We start from the raw sequence: 23,140 nt of genomic DNA, 5'->3' as shown, positions 1-23,140 counted from the left end.
CCTTTGCTGGGAGTGGTTTTGATTCATCGTTGGGGGCAGTCTAAGAGACAAAAATGAAGAAAACGATATAACACAGCGTGAGCGCCGAGTACTCTGGAAACGCTTCCGATATATCAAGGCTAGGCACAAAACAACGACGTCATTTTCTTTCCTTTTTAAAGAGCACGGTAAGATTGTGTTACCCCGTTATCACATTTGGTAAACAGTGCCAAACTATAGCGTATGCCTTGTTCTGGGCAGTGTGATTACTCGGATGTGTTACTAGTCTTTAAGTGGCAAACCGACAATTCTGCAGATTGACATGATCATGACATGGAAAACTGCGCGTAAAAAATTATGGGGTTTTACGTGCCAAAACCACTTTCTGATTATGAGGCACGCCGTAGTGGAGGACTCCGGAAATTTCGACCACCTGGGGTTCTTAACGTGCACCTAAATCTAAGTACACGGGTGTTTTCGCATTTCGCCCCCATTGAAATGCGGCCGCCGAAGCCGGGATGCGATCCCGCGACCTCGTGCTCAGCAGCCCAACACCACCATAGCCACTGAGCAACCACGACGGGGAAAAAAAGAAAAGGAAAAGAAACTGCGCGTAAGCGGCAGCGTCTATTTGCTGGAACGCACTGTAGTACTTGGTTGCACGCACATCGTACGCCAGCGCACACTTCTGGCATATACCACATAGGACAAATGCACGCTGCCGAGACATGTGGGTTTTTCGAGGAATCTTCGTGGGTAGCACGATCAACACGGAAGGCACGAGCGACAGGAGTGCAACCCGCGCACGTTAAACACGCCAACACGAAAGCAAGATACGGACGACAGGGGTGTAAGCTGCGCCACACGAGCAGATTTGATGATTTCCGACTGACACTGTTGCAACGGGCACTAAAACATCGCACACTGCACATGTGTCGCTCGGCGATCGCGTCAACGATGTCTGAGGCTATATAGTTGATGTGAACGACAGCAGGAAGTTATTTAAATTGAAGTGACGGCGCAGGTAGCACGGGGAGCAGCGAAATGCGTAATTCACGGTTTTTATGAGAGGTAACTGAAGTGAAAATCGTTCGAATAGCGTCACCGCAACGGCTTTCTATAGGGTTAACATTTTCGGATCTCGAAGGCCATGCTTTTGCTGGCTGCAGATAGCCGAAGCGATTCAAATTGAAAATGCGTTATAGAATTTCTTTCTATGCCAAGCTATAGCTTACAATATAGACTTATCTTTGGTTCTCTTTGTCTTGCAACAGCTATGCGCAATTAGGCAGCCGCACAAATCCTCAGATGACGCTAGCCGAGACATTGGCTGGCCCCAACCGACCTGTTTGTGGCGCCACCTACCGTCCCGTTTCCTATCCAATCCAATCCAATCAGCCTGTCGCTCTGTTTTCGAGTCGGTCGGGTGTGCGAGCTGCAACGATGTGCTTGTTAGATCGTGTGTTTTTGTGTTTGCTGTAACCAAATGTGACTTAGTTCGCGTGCGCATAAGCGCCACAGACAACTTGTGTCTCGCTGCAAACTCGCCGTGTGCGTGGAGCGCCAGCGAAATGTGGACCAACGATGTTCATGCTGTGGAGTGCGTTCCCTTTGTCTCTGGTTGTCGTGGAAAGTTGGGTGGACGTCGCGAAGAAATAATGCGTGTTGTTAGCGTGCCACTGCTCGTCCACTATGCACCGGTATGTCTGCTGGGAGTAGCATCGAAGCACTGGCAACTTGGAGGGCGCTTTTCGACCGCGTCGGGCCGTTCAAAAGGTGAGTAACCGTGCTTGCTAACTACACACGTGTTGTGCGTGCTTCTCGTGTGGGCATAGGGTGCCTTGCGAACGTAGGAAAGAGAACTCCCACGACAACAGTGAAACCTATGCCGATACTTGCTGGGTGTCAGAGTTTAGTTGCGCGAATTAATTGCCATAATGCAGAATTGAAAATCTTGAAAAGCGTTTTCTTCTGATGAGAAAGATTACGTTCAGAAATAATCGTGTTCATCATGCGCGCTTGTGCGTGAGCTCCCGTTTTTCTGCTGAAGTCGCATGATAACGACTCATCTATCTCTTGACCGATTCTTACTGCTATGACGTTTCCTCGCCTATAAATGATTCGACGTTGTAGATAATCTCTGCTTACAAGGTTTTCGATTTACGAGCAGTATTGGGGAAAAAAAAATGTAAGCAATCACAGCGTGCTACTAGTACAGGTTTGTTTTGAAGGGGGTTGCCATAACTTCGACGTAAGTAAACATTACAAGGGATAGTTACTTAAAGTTATGAAAGAAACTCTAGAATCGTTATGTAAACAAACATTCATGTAATGCGCTGCTACTCCTGCGTGTGAAATTTTGCCTTGTTGAAGGGGTCCCTGTTATCGTGACATTCATCATTAACTTTGACTTTGTGCTCTGTTGCCACCCTGCACCAGTGCATGCATTGTTTTCATGACTGTTTTTACATGCTCCTTGCATGTGTTCACTATGTGATAGTCTTACTGTGCCACAGCTATAAGTTAATACAGAATTCTCTTTGTAGTGGTGAAGCCGTGACCCACAACAGTGTCCACATAACCCGTGGCCATGGCTGCAGCAACACGGCGTGTAATCTGGATGGATATGTCAGGTATGCTTTAAGTGTACGTGTTCACAAAAGTAGGATCTCGGTATCATTAGTGGATAAGTGTATCGACATATTACTTAATGCATCTTGCTAAATAGGCTAAATATTTCTGCAACATCATTCCACTTGCTGCTTATTTGTGTTTGTAGATATTATGCACACATTATCTTGTTCTGTTAAAACTACACGTCGCATGTCCTGACGTTTAGTATTTTTCTCGCATCAATTGCTTGGCTGCAAGTACATTTTATTTTTGCCTATTACACAGTATGTTTCTTTTTATCTTGGTTTTATTTGTTTGGAACTGTTTCTTATGCTGTAGCCCATATTTCCCTGTTTTCCTTTCTGCTTATGATACACACATGTGCTGTTTTTGTCCATGTAAGAATTCGAAGTGTAGTGTGCCATATATGTCACAGGTCTAAGCACGCAGTGTGCCTACCATTGTTTAACATTGATATTTACAATCATGTCTGTCTTGTTCTCAGAATAACTGTCACTGGCAAATACACATTTGATGAACTAGAATTTCTTGAAATGAAATAGGAAGGCCAGTATTCATTGTGCTGCAGTTACTTAAGTAGTGAGGTGTTTTCTGGTAAGCTTTCTATTTTTTCTCTCCCTTCCTTCGTATTCTTTTCTTTGCAAGCTGCCCTTATTCATGCTGGTAGGCATTGTAGCAGTTGTGAGTGTGTTTACTGCAGCAATGTCACAGCTAGTTTGCACACACTACAGGATGCCAACAGATACCCATCACTGTTTTTGTGCATTTCTGAGAACCAGCTGTGTCCACTCGGCGAAACTTGTAGTGTCCATTTGAATTTACCAATCAGTTCATGTAACATTTCAGGACAAAATTTACGCAGTGAGAGAAGGGAGACTATGCAACATGACCTTGGCTAACAACTGACTGTTTAAGTTGTTGGAAAGACTAACAAAAATAGCACTGGATGTGCACTTGTGTTCTGCACCAGTTAATTTGAGAGGGATGGCAGAAGTTATAATTCAAAGGCATAAAATCATGGTAAATGGTGTCTGCATAAAAAGAAGTAAATAGGCACAGACTAATTTCTATCCCTTGTAATCTACAAAGGATGCCTTTCTTCATGCATTGATAATGGGGGCTGGCTCACACTTATTGTTATTTATGTGGTGCGCCTGACTGATTTCTCTTGCCAATTTTCAGCCATGGGTGAAAACAGATAAACAATCCTAATCTGGCCTGAAGCCCCATTGCAGATATGTGTGGCCAAGTCGGACGAGCATACTGGTCTTTTGAATGAAATATGGTGATCTCACAGGTACATATTTAGGCACCAGCCAGTCTGCGCTATGTACATTTGACCACATGTGAAAGGAATACAGCACAGTGCCTCTGACACGCACTGGACAAATTTGGTGCTACCTTTAACCAAGCAAGCCTCGCTTGCCTCCTTGCGTTTCTCGATTCAATTTTCAATTCAATCAGTTCATGTAACTTTTCAGGACAAAATTTGCGCAGCGAGGGAAGGGAGACCATACAACATGACTGTTGTGCATATGCTGCCTAATTTATTTTTGCTGAAAATATACGTGCATTGCAGTCCACAAGTGAATTGACAAAGGCACCCAGGCATTGGAGGCTTGCTTAGTTAAAAATACCCAAAATTTGTCTCGTATCTTTCAGGGTTAATGTAGGCTGCACTTTTGATCACGTGCATATTTGGTCCAATGTACATCGGGCACGCTGACTAGCCGGTGCCTCAGCATGCGCCTAGGAGAGCACCATAATTCACTCAAAGGACCAGTGTGCTCGTCTTATTTGACCATGCATTGACACGACAAGCTGTGCACTGGATTTAGCTTGTTTATCTGTTTCGTTCGCCTATGGCAACCGACTGATACAACAAAATCAGTGAAGAATACCACAGCCAAAAATGGGACGTGTGTCAGTCGACGCTCATTATGATTGCATGACAAAGAGGAATACTCTCTAATGACGTGGCATAGCAACCACCATGCTTATTCATTAAATTATTTTTATGCAAGCTTGTTTGTCATGCTTCTACGCATTTGTTTTTCAACTTGTGCCCTCCCTCTGAAAGCAGTGCTCCGGTGTAAATGATAAAAAACCCCAGACATGGTGTGGTGTATTTCTTAAATGGGATATATGCCATCATTCAGGAGGCCAACACATGCATGACATAGTAGGCTTGGAATGTATGAGAACTGTGCCCGTAGCTGATGCAAATATTCTATAACGACTGGCACTTGGATGTCTCTGGGATGCATTGGGTTGCCCATACACAAACACTCCTACGCTCATTTCCATGCCAAGTAATTAGTGAGAATTTCTCATTCACGCTAGCAATCCACAGACACTGCTGTCCTTTGTCAAGTGGAAACCGATATAGCTGAAGTAGTTCACGACATGTACACACGCCACAGCTGATCCATGTTGCACATTTGTTCAGCCAAGAGCAATTTCTGCTTACTGTAGTTACTGCTGCACCCAAAGGCCACACAGTGGTTCCTCAACTTTGTGTGAACCGACACCACATAAATTTTTCGCAGAACTTGCTATAACGTCTCCAGACCGTTCTGCAGCAAGTGATACAGCGTGTATTTCTGTGGTTGATTGCCAAGTTTTGTTAATTATCTGTCCTTTCTACCATGCAGGGTACACATGCACTTACTTCAAGATGACGACACTCCACCTCAAGAACAGCCTCTCCTCAGTGATAAGTAGCGAGATTAAATGAAAGGGAGATATCACATCTGTAACCAGGCTGATACTGTGTTTTCCTTTCATTTAACCTCCTTCTGCATTTAAGGAAGCATTGATATGCCCAATAAATGTTTTTGTTAAATTTCTTTCGTTGAGTAATGTCTAACATGCAGCATATGTAGGGCCCATGTACATGTCAGAAGTGCTGCATCTTCACTGGACATACATGCATACAGGCTGCATATATATAGCACCAAAGATAGTCACGCACAGGTAACATATTTAAATAAGGTCTGACTGCCATTGGGACACATGAGAAAATGTTACCACACGTGGTGGCCAATTTTGTTATAGGAGTAATACGAGCACCGGCAGTCTAATGTATAAGCTCATTAGAGATTCGCTAGGAAGACGTGAGAAAGTCACAAGAAAACTGCTTTGGAGCGCACATTAGGAAGACATTTCATGCTCACAAGAAAAGCACTCGTCAAGAGTTCTACAGAAAGACGGTGGCCAATATGTTATAGAATGACATTAGGAATACATCAGAAAATTCCAAAGAAACTCATCAGAAAGTCTAATGGCTGTGATGTCAAAACTCGTCAGACTTTCATGTGAAACTCATCTCATATTTTCATAAGGGTAGGCAGTGGCGAAATCGTGCCTTTACCCATGTGGTCGGCCCTTTACATCCACCACAGACCACCATGCGCTCTGCTGGCTTTCGTCTCTCAACGACCCTACTGATCGCCTAGGTCACTGGGCGCTACGCCTACAGGAATACACGTACTGTACTCAGTTGCTTACAAGTCCGATCGTTTATACCAAGATGCCGACTGCTTGTACCGCCACCCAGACGATGTTCCTGCGACCTATGCTTCTGCTCTGTATTTTCTCTATCTGCTTAGCTGACTTTGCTACTGAACAGCGCCGAGATCCAAGCATACGTGGTATTATGGAAAAGTTCACATCTAGGTCATGTGACCTTTCTCTTGGTATGTTCCTACTCAAGGACGGCATCTTATATCGGCGTACCATGTACCCCAGTGGATTAGATGGTAGGTTATTACGCGGCATGTTCGCACTGCTTTTCTGTCCAAGCTGCACGATCCACCAACTTTTGGTCACTTCGGGGAGTAAGTACGTACGACCGTGTCCGGCGACGATTCTTTTGACCTGGTATGCAGCGATCTGGCCGCCGCTACGTCGCTTCTTGTGAGTTATGTCAACGCCAGAAGAAACCATCTGAGCTCACTGTTGGTTTACTCCTACCTCTTGGCGTTCCTACCGAACCCTTCTATCGCGTTGGTGTAGATCTCTTGGTACCTTTTCCCAGATCTGACTGATGCAACAAGTGTATTGCCGCCGCAACACATTATACAACTTGGTTCGCGTTCACCAGAGCCCTTCCAACTGACGTAATATAATTATGGGGTTTAACGTGTCAAAACTACTTTCTGATTATGAAGCATGCCGTAGTGGAGCACTCCGTAAATTTCGACCACCTGGGGATCTTTAACGTGCACCTAAATCTAAGTCCACGGGTGTTTTGGCATTTCGCCCCACTGAAATACGGCCACCGTGGCTGGGATTCGTTCCCGCTACCTCGTGCTCAACAGCCCAGCACCATAGCCACCACGGCGGGTAAACTTCATGCTGGCGTAGCCTACTTACTGTTGTAATGCACAACGTCATTGTTCGCCCCGGCGCTCGGGCCTCGTGAACTTCTTACCGAAAGGAGTCGCTCCTTTCTCTTTACCTCGGAGGTCGAGGTCCTCCGAGGTATGTGTAAAGGTATAATGGTTCCATGACTTACTTTTGGAAAGGTGGTTGTTTGCTCTAAATCAGGGGTACAATCAGGACTCGATGGGAAACAAAGGTCAGTGGGTCGCCTCGCATGGCGCTCACGGGAAGACTACAAATGAAACTGTGCAGGGTGATATGGGCTGGACTAGTATCGAAGTCAGGGAAGCTCGCACTAAAATTGAGTATGAAGAACGGCTGAGGAATATGAAAGAAAGTGAATGGGCTGAGAGAATGTTGAGATATCTGTACAGGAAAAACATTGATTCGCAGTGGAGGAAACTTGAACTAGGAAACTTACCAGCAAGTATGCGGCCTGTAGGGTGGGCAACACAGCAACAAAGGACGTCAAGCTGAAAGTCAGAGAGGCTGAAATAATCTCATGGGTGGTAGCAATGGAAAAGAAACCTACCATGAGTAACTACTAAGGGGAAAAAACGAAATCAGGAAAGAAACCATTTATGATAACTCAAATGGAAGCTCATTACTTTTCGAAGCGAGATCGGGATGCCTTAGAACACGTTACTATATATAAAGCCTGATATAAGAAGGAAGGAGAAGCATGTGCTTGCTGCGGTAAAGCTAGGGAAACTATGGAGCATGGTTAATTAGAATGTGAAGACGTATACCCAGCAGTCGATTTAGGCACCACTGGCCTGCTTGAAGCCCTTGGGTTAAGCGGGAGCAGTGGAAAAGTAAACATATCCGCAATAGGCATTAGTAAGAGGTTATTGGAGGATTGGTGGAAGAAAAGTAGGGAAACGACAAAAAACGGAGACGTACAAAAGCACAGTTCGCGATAGGGGATCGGAAAATTTGGGTGTGGTAGTCCATAGTGTTTTTTTTTTATTGTTTAACATTAGGCAGTATAATAGCAAGAGCTTGGTGGGGCAACCCACCGCCCCGTTCCAAAGGGGACGCTCATAACCTCCATCCATCCATCCAGTTGTGGGCGACTTCCTCCATCGTTATTCTACCAAGCACAAATTTACTAATGCATGTCATCCGCAGACCAATGGTCGTACGGAGCGGCTTCATCGAATATTAACAGACATATGCTCTTCATATATGTTTCTGGTGACCATCGTGACTGGGATACTGCTCGCCCGTTTGTCATATTAGCGTACAATTCATTACGCCACGCCACTGTACGTTACTCGCCATTTTATTTGTTGGGCGGCCGAGATTCAGTATTGCTTTTTAATACAACACTGCCTACCCCTCAAGGGTCCGTGTCTCAGTATACAAGCGATGTCATTGGTCGAGCCCAAGAAACACGCCAAGTTGCTCACCGTCGCCTTTGTGCTTCTCAGAACAAGAGTAAAAGCATTTGTGACAGTAGTCATCGGGACGCCGATTATATTCTCGGGGATCTTGTCCCTCTTCGATCGCCCACTCCGGCCTCTCGGAAAAACTGATATCCCGCTACTCCGGCGCTTACCGGGCCCTCTGTCAGGTAACCTACGTAACCTGCGATATGTCTCCGGTCACACCTACTACTCGCTCCATCCAGACTTCCCACGACTTCATTCAGATCAGCCGCCTAAAACGCTACCAATCATGTTCTGCCTAAAAAGCAGCGGGACGGCGCTTCCACGTCAAGTGGAAATATGTTGCGCAGCTCTGCACAAAGCTGAGGAAGATGAGCACGAGCTTAGGTCTAAAGAAGTGAACGCTTTACTGACTAGCCTGCTGTAGGCTTGGCTTTGTCAATTACTGTAAATTAGTGTACATTCTGTAAATAAAAAAAATATGGGGTTTTACGTGACAAGACCGCGATCGGATTATGAGGCATGGCGTAGTTGGGGAATCTGGAAAATTTCGACCACCTGGGCATCTTTAACATACACCTAAATCTAAGTACACGTGTGTCTTCGCATTTCGCCCCTATCGAGCTGCGGCCGCCATAATGTATATGCGCTACTCGTCTTGCTTCCTCTCAGCAAAAGTATTAGTCTAAACCTAACTTAACGGGAAGCTTTAGCTCCTACCTGGCAAATCATCAATCCTTTCTTCTTACAACCACTGCACCGCAATTCATGAGTTACGTTGAACTTAAAAGAAACAGTTAAAATTAGATTTCAGAAGGCCAATCTTTATTTAGCTTTCACTTTCATAAATAAAAAAAATGCGAAATCTCAAGAAGCAATACTCAAAGTATACGACTCTGTACCTCAGCAACTAAAAACGATATCGGAATTCTCTAAGCTGCACCTAACATTTCATTGAATGCAGACAAAAATGATATATCATATGCCACCCTGAAATACACCACTAACTCCTGAATATGGTATTCGCAAAATCTTAACAGGCATTGTAACTTCACATAAGTTATAAATTCATACATCGAATTTATCCGATTGAGATTCTCCAAGGAATGCAGTTTAGAGGGATGCGATATCAGTTTTTATCCGAACTAACGGACTTGTAAACTTCGTACTTCTCTCTCAAGTTTGCCGACTTCCGATAATTCTTGTCAATAATGCCATGGCCTAGATCAAAATTATTATTGCAGCGATCGCTGCGATTTAACGTTCTCTCTTGAATGCAACAATTCTCATTTATATCGGTTGAGTGATTTTCTCATAAAATCATTTATGCATTTTACATGTATTTGAGCAGCCGGCATCGAAGAAGGACCCGAGCTAAAGCTTCCTCTTATTGAATCACGCTGGTTCTTAGAAAACACAAGAAAAACTACGCTCACTATACCGAAGCCCGCGGCCGCAGTTGTGCACAAATAAACAGAAAAAAACAACGAAGAAAGGAAACCCAACGCAAGCCTTTGCGGGAGCTGTTATCTCGGCCAGACATCTCACCCAGAATGCCGACGAGCTGTCTGGCAAGGTGTCTAGCAAAATCGTCGATTCATTGCGAGTCGAGCAAGTACCAGGTGGTCTTCAAGATAACGCTGATACGTAAGCGCGCTCGTTTCCAAGTGCCGAGGGGAAGCAACAGTCGCAGGGTGTGCTTCTTTTTATTGTGTTTTCTTTAGTTGTGCGTCATGGCATACGTCACGGCGCGAATTTCAAATCTTTAAGGTTGATACGCTATGTGGTGGCGAAAAAAGAAACTAAACGCATGTCCATAATGCCTGGGCATGCCCCTTGGCACGCTTCGGCCATCGCGGTCCCAACATACGGGCCGCCCTGCTTCCAGCTTTGATCCCCCCGCTACCCCTTAGGTGCTCTGGAGATCCTGCGCCGCCTGCTTTGTTATAACCTCAGGTGCCCTTCTGAGGCCTCGGTTTGCTGGTTACATGTCCCCTACTGGAGCAGTGCTTGTAAAAAATGCAATCTATCGTCGCGAGTAACAAAGTGACCCGTGACTTATACAACACCAGTCAGAACCTTGCCCCTTCAAAGACAGTGATTACCAAATGGGGCGTTCGTGCCCACTGCCTCACTGCGAAGGCAGTCAGCGGCGGGGCGTAAACAAACTCGACCCCACTCCGCCATACCGACACGCCTAGGCATAAACGCACGGCCACGCACAGAAAAGAAACTTCTCCACCGTAGTGCCTAGACAGAGTCACATATTCAAGGAGCAAAGGCTCCCAAATTTTCTCTCTCGCACCCGCTCTTACTCGCGCCTGCGCGCAAACGTCGATTGCCGTCAAAAGCGCCACGCCCCGCTGTACCTACTCGCAATTGTGAAAACGCCGCCGAGCGCGCGCGGAGACCGTCGAAGTGAGGGCGTTGCGTGAGAGGGCAAGGGAAGATGAGAGGTGGGGCGAAAGGGAACAGCTTCCTGTATCGGCGCGCCGATCTAGGCGGTGGTACAAGGGGAGTGGATTTGATTTCCCGCCCTCCCCCGATGATGGCGCCAATTACCTCACAGTGGCCGAGTTTCCTAGGCCGGATGCGGACACTGCAATCGTTCTGACGATCGGTTAGATTGGTTTGACGATTGACGTTGCTACCGGCAAGACGATACCGCGGACAACTTTTCTTGGCTATGAAGCGAAGGCTATGGAAACTAAGCGCGCCTCTTACACCGCTGCTGAAAGTAGGCCCGCAGTTTTGCTAACGTTTTCTTACGTGGGAAATAGGAAACAATACTTCTTGTTTTTCACAGCACCCAATTTGAAACACTACGTAATATTCACCACTTAAATATTGGTATTTTATTGCACTTTTAGTTTGCTCTTCTGAGTTTTCGCACACCCGAGACCGTCGCACGTTTTCCACGTTCATCAAACGCAAAATGACGCCCGTGTCTTATGGTGAGTTTTCGTCTCTTGCTGTTCCGCCAATCAACTCTCTTCAGTGGCGGTTAACTAACTTGAGCAACTAAAGACTTTTAGTAAAGCAATGAAGGGGGCTAGTTGGTGAACGTTCATGGTTATTCATGGAACCATGAACCATGGTTCATGGTGAACGTCCTGTCCTTCCTTAACATCGTCTGTGTAAAACTGAGCGCAATATAACCATGAACTAAAGACTGTTGAAGCAAATAAAAAAAGTTTTTCCATGGCTGCGCGGAAACCAAACTGGCCCCTCTAGAAACCGCAACCATCGGCACGTACAAACGAGTGAGCGAGCTGACTGCTGCGCCGGATATACTGACGGCATCGTAATACGGCTGCTGCGGAGCTCCGACACAGGCTGCGATGCTAGCTGTTAAGAACTTGGTACATATCGTATGTGAATAAACATTGATTCACGCCGAGTTATTGTATCTGCCTTGACTAGAGAACTTGTGCGAGGTTGGCGAAACCGAAACCGGTGCCGAGCGCGCCCGGACTACATCGCGTACGAATACAGTCATGTGCAGAAGCTCCACCCCGTAGGTTTCGCTTCATAGCCAAAAAAAGCTTTCCGCGAGTACAGTATCGCGTTTTAGTCACTGGGCACTGTTCGTTGGCCGCAAACCGTCAGCATAACGTTTGTTGCTTCCGCGGCAGGGTGGTATCAATCTTCGATAAGTTCGATGCCAATCTGACTTGATCGCCGAAAATGCACCGTTTGACAACCGTATACAATTCGCGTATGAGATAGCATTCTCACAGAGGGAAAGGGGTCACTCCTACCCTTCTCCCCCTGTTGAGCTCTTCCTCTGCCGCTAGGTCACACGGCCCCTTTTTAGCGAAGTCCCACAAGGATGGCACAGGGTCCGCATAAACAGCTTCGCTGTAAAAGTGTTGTCGTGCGAGGCTGTTCCTGAGATGATACTCGACCTACAGTGGTTTCTTGTGCCGAGGTATTTAGAGGCCTGGATTGGGAAGAATTGCGGATAAGAGTTATTGGAGAATACCTTAGTAACTTGCGATTCGCTGATGATATTGCCTTGCTTAGTAACTCAAGAGACCAATTGCAATGCATGCTCACTGACCTGGAGAGGCAAAGTAGAAGGGTGGGCCTAAAAATTATACTGCAGAAAACTAAAGTAATGTTTAACAGTCTAGGAAGAGAACAGCAGTTTACGATATATAGCGAGGCACTGGAAGTGGTAAGGGAATACATCTACTTAGGACAGGTAGTGACTGCGCATCCGGATCATGAGACTGAAATAATCAGAAGAATAAGAATGGGCTGGGGTGCGTTTGGCAGGCATTCTCAGATCATGAACAGCAGGTTGCCATTATTTCTCAAGACAAAAGTGTATAACAGCTGTGTCTTACTAGTGCTCACGTACGGGGCAGAAACCTTGAAAGTGGACGAGACGTTCATTTGAGGGATCGCCAGTCCTCTGTGCGCAGGCGCGGGTATAAGAGCGGGCGCGAGAGAGAAAATCTGGGGGCTTTTGCTCCTTGATTATATGACTCTATCTAGGCACTACGGAGGAGGTTTCAGACGAGAAAACCATGGCCAGGCGGCGCTACTGCGCCGCCTCCTGACAGCGCCCCAATGTGGAAACGCCAAGCAGCGCGGTCGCGTCGTGGCGTAGTCTCCGCTTCGTTTACGTTGTGCCGTCCGCGCTTTTCTTCGCTCGTTCTCACGGCGCTCCGTTTTCGACGGCAGCAGATCGCCTGCTTGCTCAACACGATGCAATGATTGCCGTGCGGTTTCAAGAAGGTTGCCGACGCCGACAGCTTTTGCTGTGGCAATCGACAACACATCAGTATTGCGTGCCGCCTTTCCTGGCTGATGACGTCGCACTCGGCATCGCAAAAACCACGCGCACGAGCGCTCCCGCCGTATAACACGGGCGCGCGCCAGCGCAGCGAGGACCCTCGAAACTTCCAGGGGAGCATTCGGCGCTGGTGCCGCGCGGGCAAACTTTAGGTTGCCTCGTCTATGCCGGCAGTGCGGAGTGCAGTCGAGTTTACGCTCCGCCGCTGGCAGCCCGCGCGTTGAGGCAGTGGGCACGGACGCCCCATTTGGCGATCGCTGTGGCTGAAGGTTAACTGAAGGTATATAATTAACTAATGAAGTTAATTTCTGGCTGGTGTTGTATAAGTCACGAGTCGCTTTTTTCGTCGCGACGATAGATCGGATTTTTTACAAGCACTGCTCCAGGAGGGCACATGTAACCGGCAAACGGAAGCCTCAGGAGAGCACCTGAGGTTATACGAAAGCAGGCGGCGCAGGATTTCCACGGCATGCAAGGGGTTGCGGGGTGATCAAAGCTGGAAACAGGGCCGCACGTGGGTTGGGGCTGCGGAGGGCGAAGCGTGCCGGAGGTGTGCGCATACAAAAAATGGCTGTGGCTTACACTGTAAAAAAAATTCCGTCAAAATGACGGGAAATACCTTGGCAGCTCTATTTCCAAGCATTTGGCCGTTAAAATGATGCCACACCGTCATTTTCAAATGACGGTGTCTTTTCATCATTTTGATGTTTTTCTCGTCAATCTGAAATACAACTGCACCGTCAATTCGATGACATTTGACCGTCAAAATGACGGCAGAACATTATTTCCAAATGACAGTTTTCCATCATTTTGACGTCTTTCTTGTCAATCTAAAATACAACCGAACCGTCAATTTGATGACATTTGACCATCAAAGTGACAGCAGAACATCATTTCTAAATGACGGTTTTTGCATCATTTCAATGTTTTTTTTGTCAATGTGAAATACAACCAAACCGTCAATTTGACAGCACTTGACCGTAGCAGTTACAGCAAGCCGTCATTTCTAAAAGACAATGTTTTTTCCTGACTTCTATGTCTTTTTTATAAATGTCAATATACAACCAAACCTTAATTATACCATTTGATTGTCTGTGATGGCAAGCTGTCAATTAACTGTTTTTATGACTTCGACTTATTGCAAATTTGAAATTTATATACTTGTCAGTACAGCGTTGGCCATCAAAGTAATAGCAGGCTGTTATTTAAAAATGACGATGCCTTTAGCCATTCCAAAACTTGGCTTGGCAACATGAAATGCAACTGTACTGTTAGTATGATGGCCCAACAACACAAGTGTCAACATAATTCTGTGTCAATATATGGTGTGGTCAACATGGCTCCATGACAGTCACTTGCAGTGGGCAGTACCTCATGAAACATGCAACAAAAAACAAAAATGCATATCTCTACTTGCACATTTATTCATGAATTAAAGTGCTATCAGCAGGCTGAGTAACTTTGGCGCGATTCTGCCGGCCCTGCCTTTGCCGCGCCCTTTCGTTGGGTTGATCTGCCCCAGGTACCTGGAAACAAGATGAGGAAAGAATAAATCCATGCTCCATAAACTGTGGCAATCACATACTCTGGCTACACACGTGAAATGCCATGAATGAGTGAACTGCACTGCCTTCTGCAATACACAGTATTATGAAATGAAAAGACAATTAAAATCATGTAGCAGCAAATGTGAGCACACTAGTAGTGCACTTAAATAGCTACATATACATGCACTAATGATGGATGATGTACCTACATGTAACCATTATTATAACTCGTAAAAACAACCCACAATTGCACATACACCCGTAAAGGATTTCTAGTAACAATAGGTGCTCATCATATACAGGGAACATGCAGAGACTCTAGAAACCGTAACCATACAAGAGCATTTTGCTGCATTTCAGGGTTTCTGCTGTCAGCCGCATACATAAATCAGTACTGATGTAACACCCCGATGTCCAGGTATAGGCTGCAATTGCAATGTGTCAGTCGTGCGTACATTTACGAACCTCATTATCATGCTTCATCTTACCATTTGGAGAATGCTCATTCTAGTTTGTGTCCTTGGCTGCAAATAAGCGGAATTTCTTGCTGAAATCTTCTGAGCAATCAACAAACCTGCCACAATGATGGATGTGTAATTTTTTTCTTTTACACTGCAACTGTTGACACACAGGGTGGCCAACTTCTCAGGTGCCGACATAGCAACCTTTATGATGGCTCTTTCACCTGTCCTTTTCAAGTACTCAGCAATTCTGGGCAAATATGGGACCACAGTATAATTTTTTTAAAGGCACTAATCACACTGCCAGCCCCTAAAAGATCACCAGGTGAAAGGTGAAAGTGCCATGTAATGGTTGTGACAGTACCTGTGAAGCTGTCCTGCCTATGTGTCATGTTTCCAATTTCAATGCAAAACGAAAAAAAAACTGACATTCATCATTGCAAAAAGTTTGTTGAGTGCCCAGAAGGTGAGGTAGTGAGCTCTATTTTCTTGGGGCTGATTGTACACAGGCTAGAGAGAGCACTGCATCAATGGTAACAAGGGAACCTGAGGTCTGTAAAAGTGCAGACAGGCATTCGGCAACTTAGTGCCACATGTGTGGACGCAACCCATAGGCAGGCACACTGTAATGTTGCACTAGGACATTAGCCAATGGACACGATACATAGTAGAGTGACTTAAAAGAACTGCTATTTCACTTCATTCTCGCTCCGATTTTTCCCGACGTCGCTACCTATAAAAGTGCTGCACACATTACATTTAGCAATCATTGACAGTAGCGCTTGACCTATCTGGTTCTTCGTCCTTGCACCTTTCTTGCGGTAGCCAACTAACAAAACTATGCGTAAAACCGAAAAGCGCTATCTAGATGCGCTCACAGGCCACGTGACCAAGTTTAGGCATTGTAAATTGCCAAGCTGGTGCATTAGTAATGCGACAATGATCAAATATCCAGTTTTGCAAGTAGAATACCAGAACTGGGTGCAATTTAAAATAAAAACTTCAACCTTCACCTCGCAGCCCTCTGACTCATTGCCAGAGCTAGCAAATGTGCAAGGCTTGTCAGCATGTACCACTGGCAAGCAGCACTATGTCAATAACCTTGCCATTCTACTTTCTAAAGACGGCCGTGATTGGCGAAACACCATACAGCTGTGCCACAAAACAACGTGATGCCGTGCCAGAGAACGCAGAAATGCACGAGAGGAATGTATGTGACATCTGAATTATAGGGGAACAGGGCAGGACTGGTCACTTGCAGGCACTGGCTAAGGAGGGCGAGTGCCTTTCCTCAGAAAAAAGAAGCCTACCGCTCACGTTATTGTCTCGGTTTCCGATCACTTATCAAAAGCATCATCCATATTCACTCATTTACCTCTGCGAAAACTCCATGGTGAGGGGGCAGTCGGGAGGGTACGCCACGTTGAAAACAAAGAAGGCACCTAGGAGGAGGCCCATGGCCTTCTCAAGACTTCTTGTAGAGATGAATTCTACAGCATCAACTGCAACGATGATTTTCTTTATGTCCCCCATGCTTGATCCTGCAAGGAAAAAAAAATTAGTTCACAAGCAAATGCTCTGCACTAAAGGGGCGATCCAATAATTCGAGTAACTCTATGGCCTTCGATGTGTACACTGAGAGAAAGCGAATTCAAATGTACACATAAAAAGCCATACTGGGTCGTGTCACTAGGCCTTATGGTACCCTGGCAGGAGACAGACGTGCAACATGCCCTCCCTTATCAGTGCTTTACACGCCACTAATTATATCTGTTGAAGACCCTTGCTTCTTGTAAACACAAAATATTACACAGAACTTGTTTGTGGGAAAATCTTTACAAATATTGCCCGACAAATAAAAAGAATCAACTTTGTCTGTCGATACAATACTTTTTTTTAAATAATGGAGAATAGTGACGAGTTGACGAAACTTAGGCAAGCACCGGGGCAACTTTTCTAAGCCAGAGTGGCCCTCCATTTCGTACTGAGCCTGCCATGACATTGATGAGAAAAGCCCAGTTCAGCTTCGTTCATGCTTTCTTGCAAAACGTCATGCTTTTGGCAAGTCAAAAAGCTGCATGTTAGTCACGATGAACTCAGGCATATCACCTTATAGTGCAGAAATCGCCCCGCCCTCACCACTTATCGACAGTACTGCTACTGAGTTAGAAATTTTTTGCGCACTCTAACAAGAATGGAAAACTACTGGCCAAACTTGCACACTGTTATCATGTTAAATTATTAAACAAACTTCACATATATAAGATGAAGCAGCAATTAAGCCTTTCATCCTGGGCTAGCCTCATTTCTAAGTTTTGAATATGTTCTACTAAGTAGGGTGAGGTTACACAAAATCAGGTTATATCATACAATAGTAAAATACAGTGTACAAGCCATGTTTTGATCCAAAGTTCTATAAATGACAAATACACACCAATGACAGCAAGGTGCGGCGTTGCTGGCAGTCCTTCCGGCCCCCCTTCAGCTGCATGCTGGGAATTCACAAGCCACATGTTATTAGACTCCAGAGAAAACATCAAAGGGATCAGATACATGCATCTAAATAATACGTCATAACCATACTTCTAAGGATCCTGCTGTCATCAAGGCACTTTCTACACCTCAGGTACAGCATCATTTCAGCAGAAGTGGATGAAAATGCGGTATATAATTAGAAAACTCCAAATTTACTTTACTGAATAATTCCCAGCTAATGGACACGCCAGTCGAAATAAATTTTTGGCCCTTGTTTGAGGCCCATAGGCAATAAACTATAAAAATGAACAAATTTATTCAGAAATAACTATTGCCAAAATATAAGGTAATTAGGCCCATATCTTAATGCTATACAAGAATGAAACTGCACACTATCAGTACACGAACACTGAAAACATTCAGCCACTTGTTAACTCTGCAAGACTACCGCCGAACATTTCGGTAAGTCAAACTGATGTAAAAAAATGGTAAGTCAAACTGATGATGTAAAATGTAAAGAATGGTTTTTACAACTACTTTTACTGCCTATTAAGCACATTCATCAGGTGTTCTGCATTTAAACAGCGACGCATAGCGCGCTAGAGCTCGACCAACTCGATTTCGATCCTTGGCCCGCGTAGCAGTGATCGAAAGTCAGGCTCGATCGGGATTGTATGTGCCTGCATGATAGGGGTACTAAAAACGACTTTCTTCTACTCTCTTCAATTAACGTGCGCCAATGCTCTTCGTACGCTTCAGTGTCCCTCAGAGAGAGTTTTTTTTTATTTTTTTTTTAACACGTGGATGCAGGCAGCCCCTGAAAATCGCTGCACGTGGCTGAACCATGAGGCCGCGATTCAAGCACGAAGGACCACGCGCGAAAGATCGCGGTTGTGTGGTTTCCGCTTTACGCAGAAGCACGTCTCTAAACGGCAGTCTCGGGCCCAAGGCCATCGGTGCGCGTAGTACATTACGCGTGAGAACTAGCGTGCTTCTCGTGAGCTATGTGCCTCACAGAACACGTGCTGCACGAACGAAGCATGTAAACAGACGAAGAAGCATATAAGCAGAACACACTACACTTACCTTAACCCGCTGCAGTTGATTTTCGGCTGCAGCTCGATGCCCACACGTTCCTTGATTGCGTCTTCGCGGCCTTCCAACGCGCCACACACAAAAAGGCAAAAATGGCGAAAAAAGCCGAACGCACGCCCAGGCAGTAGCAGCGCGCACAAAGAAAAGCGAGGGGACAGCGCCACTGCTCAGGCAACAACCGGACGAGGAGGACTCCTTCCTTGAAAGCATCCGCGGGGGCCCGAAGCCCACGTGGAACGATGTCTCAGATGACGTACCCCTGCGCGCCAGCCAATAGAGTTTCTCGTTTTGTGTTGCGCTCTCCGTCTCCCTCTCCTCGCTCGCTCGTTCACGGAGGAGTCGCCGTCTTTCGCGTTTGACAACGACGGCTCGTCAAAATAGATAAAAAGATGGCCGTCAAAATGACGGTTGCTTTTTACAGTGTAGCTAAGGTTAAGCCCAGTATGCGAAGCATACTAGCCTTTATTTTAGTTGTTGAACCACTGTTTAGCCTGGTGAACTGCTGTTGCTTGGCTATATTTGGTTCGGCTAGACGAAGAAACAACTCATGCGTTACTCTGCTTCGCCTTCAAGAGCGGAACGCGACAGCGTTCCCGTCGACCCGCCAAAGGGTGTAAGACAATGGGCTACGGCGCAGCGACTACGCGCCCCGCATTGGACGCGGTGAGCGTCGAGCAACGCAGCGTTCGGCGCGGCAACGAAATGTGCGCCTGAGCAAGCGACGCACGCCTGAGCAGCTCGTTTCTAAGGCAACGCCGCATTCACTAGAGGCGCTTTTGTACCGCTTTGAAGCACCGTACTCGTGGCTCAGTGGTAGCGTCTCCGTCTCACACTCCGGAGACCCTGGTTCGATTCCCACCCAGCCCATCTTGCAAGAGTTGAGCCAAAGCCACCTAGAAAATCAGTCTCTGTAGCACGCCGCAACTTTCGCTTCTCATTCCAACGAGCAGCTCTGTCTCCAGGAGGCATCGTGAGCCTCATGAGTGTCTAGCAGAGGCAAGCGCAGCTGCTTATATACCGCCGCGACGCCGCGAGCGACGGCGCGAGTTGGAGCCCCGTTTCTCCTCTGTCTTGACGTCACGGTGTCACGTGGTATTGAAGGCGACACCGCCGCGCCTGAGGAGCTGGGTTGAGCTCTCGTAATATGCTTCGCATAAAATTTGCTGTCCGCGATAGCGAGCAGCCGATATTAACACCCCTGGCACGCGCAGGCCTCGGCAAGCGCCAAGCCACGGACCAGTTCGGGTTCTAGCTTCGGTGTCCCCGTTGCCACTTTGGTGTCCTGGAGGCGCCGCCAATAATGCGAAATAATGACACGTTCTTACAATTAGTAAAAAAATACGATTGACTAAATATAATTACGTCCTGCCGCTAACTTGTGATGCTAAGTTCAGCAGTACCGCGCCCCGCGACTTCCGCAACACCGGTACGAACTTTGCCTCTGGAGGTACCTTGGACAGACATTCTCGCGCCTGCGGCGCCGGTGCCGAGGCAGTCATCGTCACCGGCGGCCTTTCAGCTACTTACGTTCAACCGCGATTGCTGAGGCGCTCTGCCTTCTAGATTTTCAATATATGCGGCCCGGGCTTTACTACGGTCGCCACTGCTCCCACAGAAACATCTGTGATGTTATTTACAAGGTACATCGCCGTAACGCTCGAGATAGCCATGATCCGCCACGACTGACTTAGCACGAGTGCTGCAGGTGCGAGACAGTCTGTCCGACACAGCGGTCGACAAATCGGGCATCAGTGCCTGCTGCTTCACCATTTTACCGCGCCGGCAGCCAGCGTCGGAGCGTAAACTACTCTACCCCACTCCGCAATGCCGGAACGCCTAGGGACGAACGCCTAACACGCGCTAAGAAACCTCCTCCGTAATACCTAGGCAGATTCATATATCTATTTGTTTTATTTATCAATACTGCCATCCCTGCTGGGGATTTTAGCAGGATGGGAAACAATACATATGTAAAGAACACTATACCATAGGCAACGAAAAGAATACAAATCAGGTCAACAGAGCTTGAACATAGCAGTGGCACAGCAAGATAACAAATTTTTACTCAATACTTGAAACAAACACCGAAAGTGATGATTTGAAAACTTGGTCATTGGTTAGATGATTCCATTCAACGACTGTTCGGGGAAAGAAGGAATACTTAAAACAATCATTACGTGTATTAAATGGGGTTATTGTTCAGCTATGTCACTGCCTAGTAGCATAACCAGATGAAAAAGTAATTATTCCCGTGAGATCTGTCTTATAATGACCGTTAATAAGTGGAAAAAGGAATTTTAGTCGTGATACACGATTTCTTTGCATTAATGGTGGCAGGTTTGCTTTTGTTAAGAGTTCTGTCACTGAAGTGCGTCCGAAGCTGTCATAAATGAAACAAGCTGCTTTTCTTGCACCATTTCTATCTTGTTAGTACCAGGTTTAGTAAAAGGGTCCCAAATTACACATGCATAGTCTAGCACCGGCAGAATTGCAGCTTTATATGCCAGTAGGCGTACAGTGGGAGTAGAGAGTTCCGAAGCCCACCTTAAAAAATAAAGCTTGCGGTTAGCATTAGCTACTACATATTCAAGGTGCTTAGCCCAAGTGAGGTCATTTGTGATCCAGAGTCCGAGATACTTATAATTTGTTACTTCGAAAATAAGTATGTTAATAATACCGTACGGAAACGTTAGTTTACGCTTCTTGTGTGAAACGGACATAAAAACTTTTCTCGAAATTAATTGACATTTGCCAGGCATTGCACCAGTCGACAATTTGTCGAAAAGCATCGTTCAGCAACTGCTGGTCAGTAATTTTGCCTATCTCTGAGTACAATACACAGTCATCAGCGTAAAGCTTAACCATACCATGAATACCATGCAGCATATCATTAATGAACAAAAGGAACAGGAGAGATCCAAGGACCGAGCCCTGGGGAACACCTTAGTCTACCGGAAGTCGTTGAGAAGAATGATTATTAAAAACAACAAATTGTTCTCTGCCATCAAGGTGTGCTGTGAGCCAATGAATTAGTCTGGAGTTTTTCAGTATCTTGCTCAATTTGTAAAGTAGTTTTTTTGTGAGAGACCATGTCGAAAGCCTTCGAAAAGTCCACGAAAATAGCATCTATTTGTTTCCCCTTGGTAATTGCTTTCGCAAAGTCGTGCACTGATAAAACTAATTGGGTAATTGCAGAGTAGCCTTTTCTGAATCCGTGTTGATGCTTTGTTAATAGATTATTGTTTTCCGAGAATTCTGAGATATGATTATAGATTATGTGTTCCAAAAGCTTACATACCGTAGATGTTAAAGAAATTGGACGGTAGTTTTGAATGCAGTGCTTTTTTCCTGTTTTATGTAGTGGCTTAACTCTGTCTGTCCTTCAGTCACTTGGTACTTGTTCCTCGCACAATGACCTTGTGAACAGAACGTGCAATTACTGTGATGTCTATTCTGCATACCGTTTTAAAAATGTGTTTGGAATGTTGTCCGGGCCAGGAGATTTTTTAGTGTTCAGTTGTAAATGCATGTTTAGTATACCTGGTTCGCTTATTTGAACATCGGGTACAGGCGGCACAGACATTTCGGAAGGTGGCATTACATCATTATCATTTGTATAGACGGACTTCAAAGTCTTTGTTAAAGGCATTTGCTATTTCTTTGCTTTCGTGAACTGCCTTACCATCAACATGATAAATTACATTCCTTGGAGGTCGGAGACATAGAACGCCAACATCTCTCTACAGGCGGAGCAGAAGCCCCCAGATTCTTCCTCTCGCGCGCGCTCGCGCCTGTGCACAAACGACTGGTGATCCCTGGGTAGACGGAGAAGTATGGGACAGGCCTATGCCACGGGCATGGCCACGGGGTAGTTGGAGAAGTGTGGGAGATGCCTGCAGTGGGCGTAGCCAGGCTGATGATGATGCCGAGGAAAACTGATGATCATATCTGCTGCGGCTGCCCGACGACAAATAGAGGAAGTATTCTTCCCAGTCAGACCGTGTAAAAGGCCTCAAGTCCTAAAGTGCCGTTTCCAATCGGCAAATCTGTACTTTCTTCTTAGATCTTGAAACGATTCGTGTCGCAACACGTCACTTCGCTCAGTAGTCAGCAATAAGTAAATCTCTACACCTTATAACCTTCGCTTTCTTCACTCTACATCCTCTTGCCTCCGCGAAATCCGCGTGTCGGAAAAACGGTTTGGCGTCAAAGTATACCAGCGCTGCCGCAAAATGCACGCAGCAAAAGTAACGATCAGCTGCGAAACAGGCATCAAGAAGAGAAGCGCTCGAAGCGCCGCTTAGCGGCCAGCCCTGTAACTAAAACAACGATCCCTTCCCCTTCTCCGAAAGCAGAGGCTTGGTTTCG

The 23,140-nt window shown here is 46.0% G+C and overlaps 1 protein-coding gene and 1 long non-coding RNA gene across 2 annotated transcripts; one reads left to right on the top strand and one right to left on the bottom strand.

Annotated features, from left to right (window-relative positions):
* Positions 1–1,386: 1,386 nt before the first annotated feature.
* LOC139047315 (uncharacterized) lies at positions 1,387–5,462 on the top strand. Its single transcript, XR_011507089.1, has 3 exons — positions 1,387–1,755; positions 2,526–2,612; positions 5,268–5,462. It is a non-coding gene; the product is annotated as an uncharacterized lncRNA (long non-coding RNA).
* A 9,128-nt stretch (positions 5,463–14,590) lies between these two features.
* LOC139047314 (uncharacterized) lies at positions 14,591–19,151 on the bottom strand. Its single transcript, XM_070521142.1, has 4 exons — positions 18,764–19,151; positions 17,637–17,694; positions 16,578–16,743; positions 14,591–14,720 (listed from the first exon to the last, which is right to left on the bottom strand). The coding sequence occupies exons 1-4, from the start codon at positions 18,980–18,982 to the stop codon at positions 14,627–14,629; spliced, it is 537 nt and encodes a 178-aa protein (XP_070377243.1). The 5' UTR covers positions 18,983–19,151; the 3' UTR covers positions 14,591–14,626.
* Positions 19,152–23,140: the final 3,989 nt, after the last annotated feature.

Source organism: Dermacentor albipictus, chromosome 7 (assembly GCF_038994185.2).
Source record: "Dermacentor albipictus isolate Rhodes 1998 colony chromosome 7, USDA_Dalb.pri_finalv2, whole genome shotgun sequence".
Classification (NCBI taxonomy): Eukaryota; Metazoa; Arthropoda; class Arachnida; order Ixodida; family Ixodidae; genus Dermacentor; species Dermacentor albipictus.
This window is presented reverse-complemented; position numbering and strand designations above follow the sequence as displayed.

Excerpts from the sequence above, each read along its gene's own strand:
- LOC139047314 (XM_070521142.1), bottom strand. The coding sequence starts at position 18,982 with ATGCTTTCAAGGAAGGAGTCCTCCTCGTCCGGTTGTTGCCTGAGCAGT. Across the intron at positions 17,695-18,763 it reads ATCAACTGCAGCGGGTTAAG|CATGCAGCTGAAGGGGGGCC; the intron begins GTAAGTGTAGTG and ends GTGAATTCCCAG. Across the intron at positions 14,721-16,577 it reads ACCATGGAGTTTTCGCAGAG|GTACCTGGGGCAGATCAACC; the intron begins GTAAATGAGTGA and ends TCTTGTTTCCAG.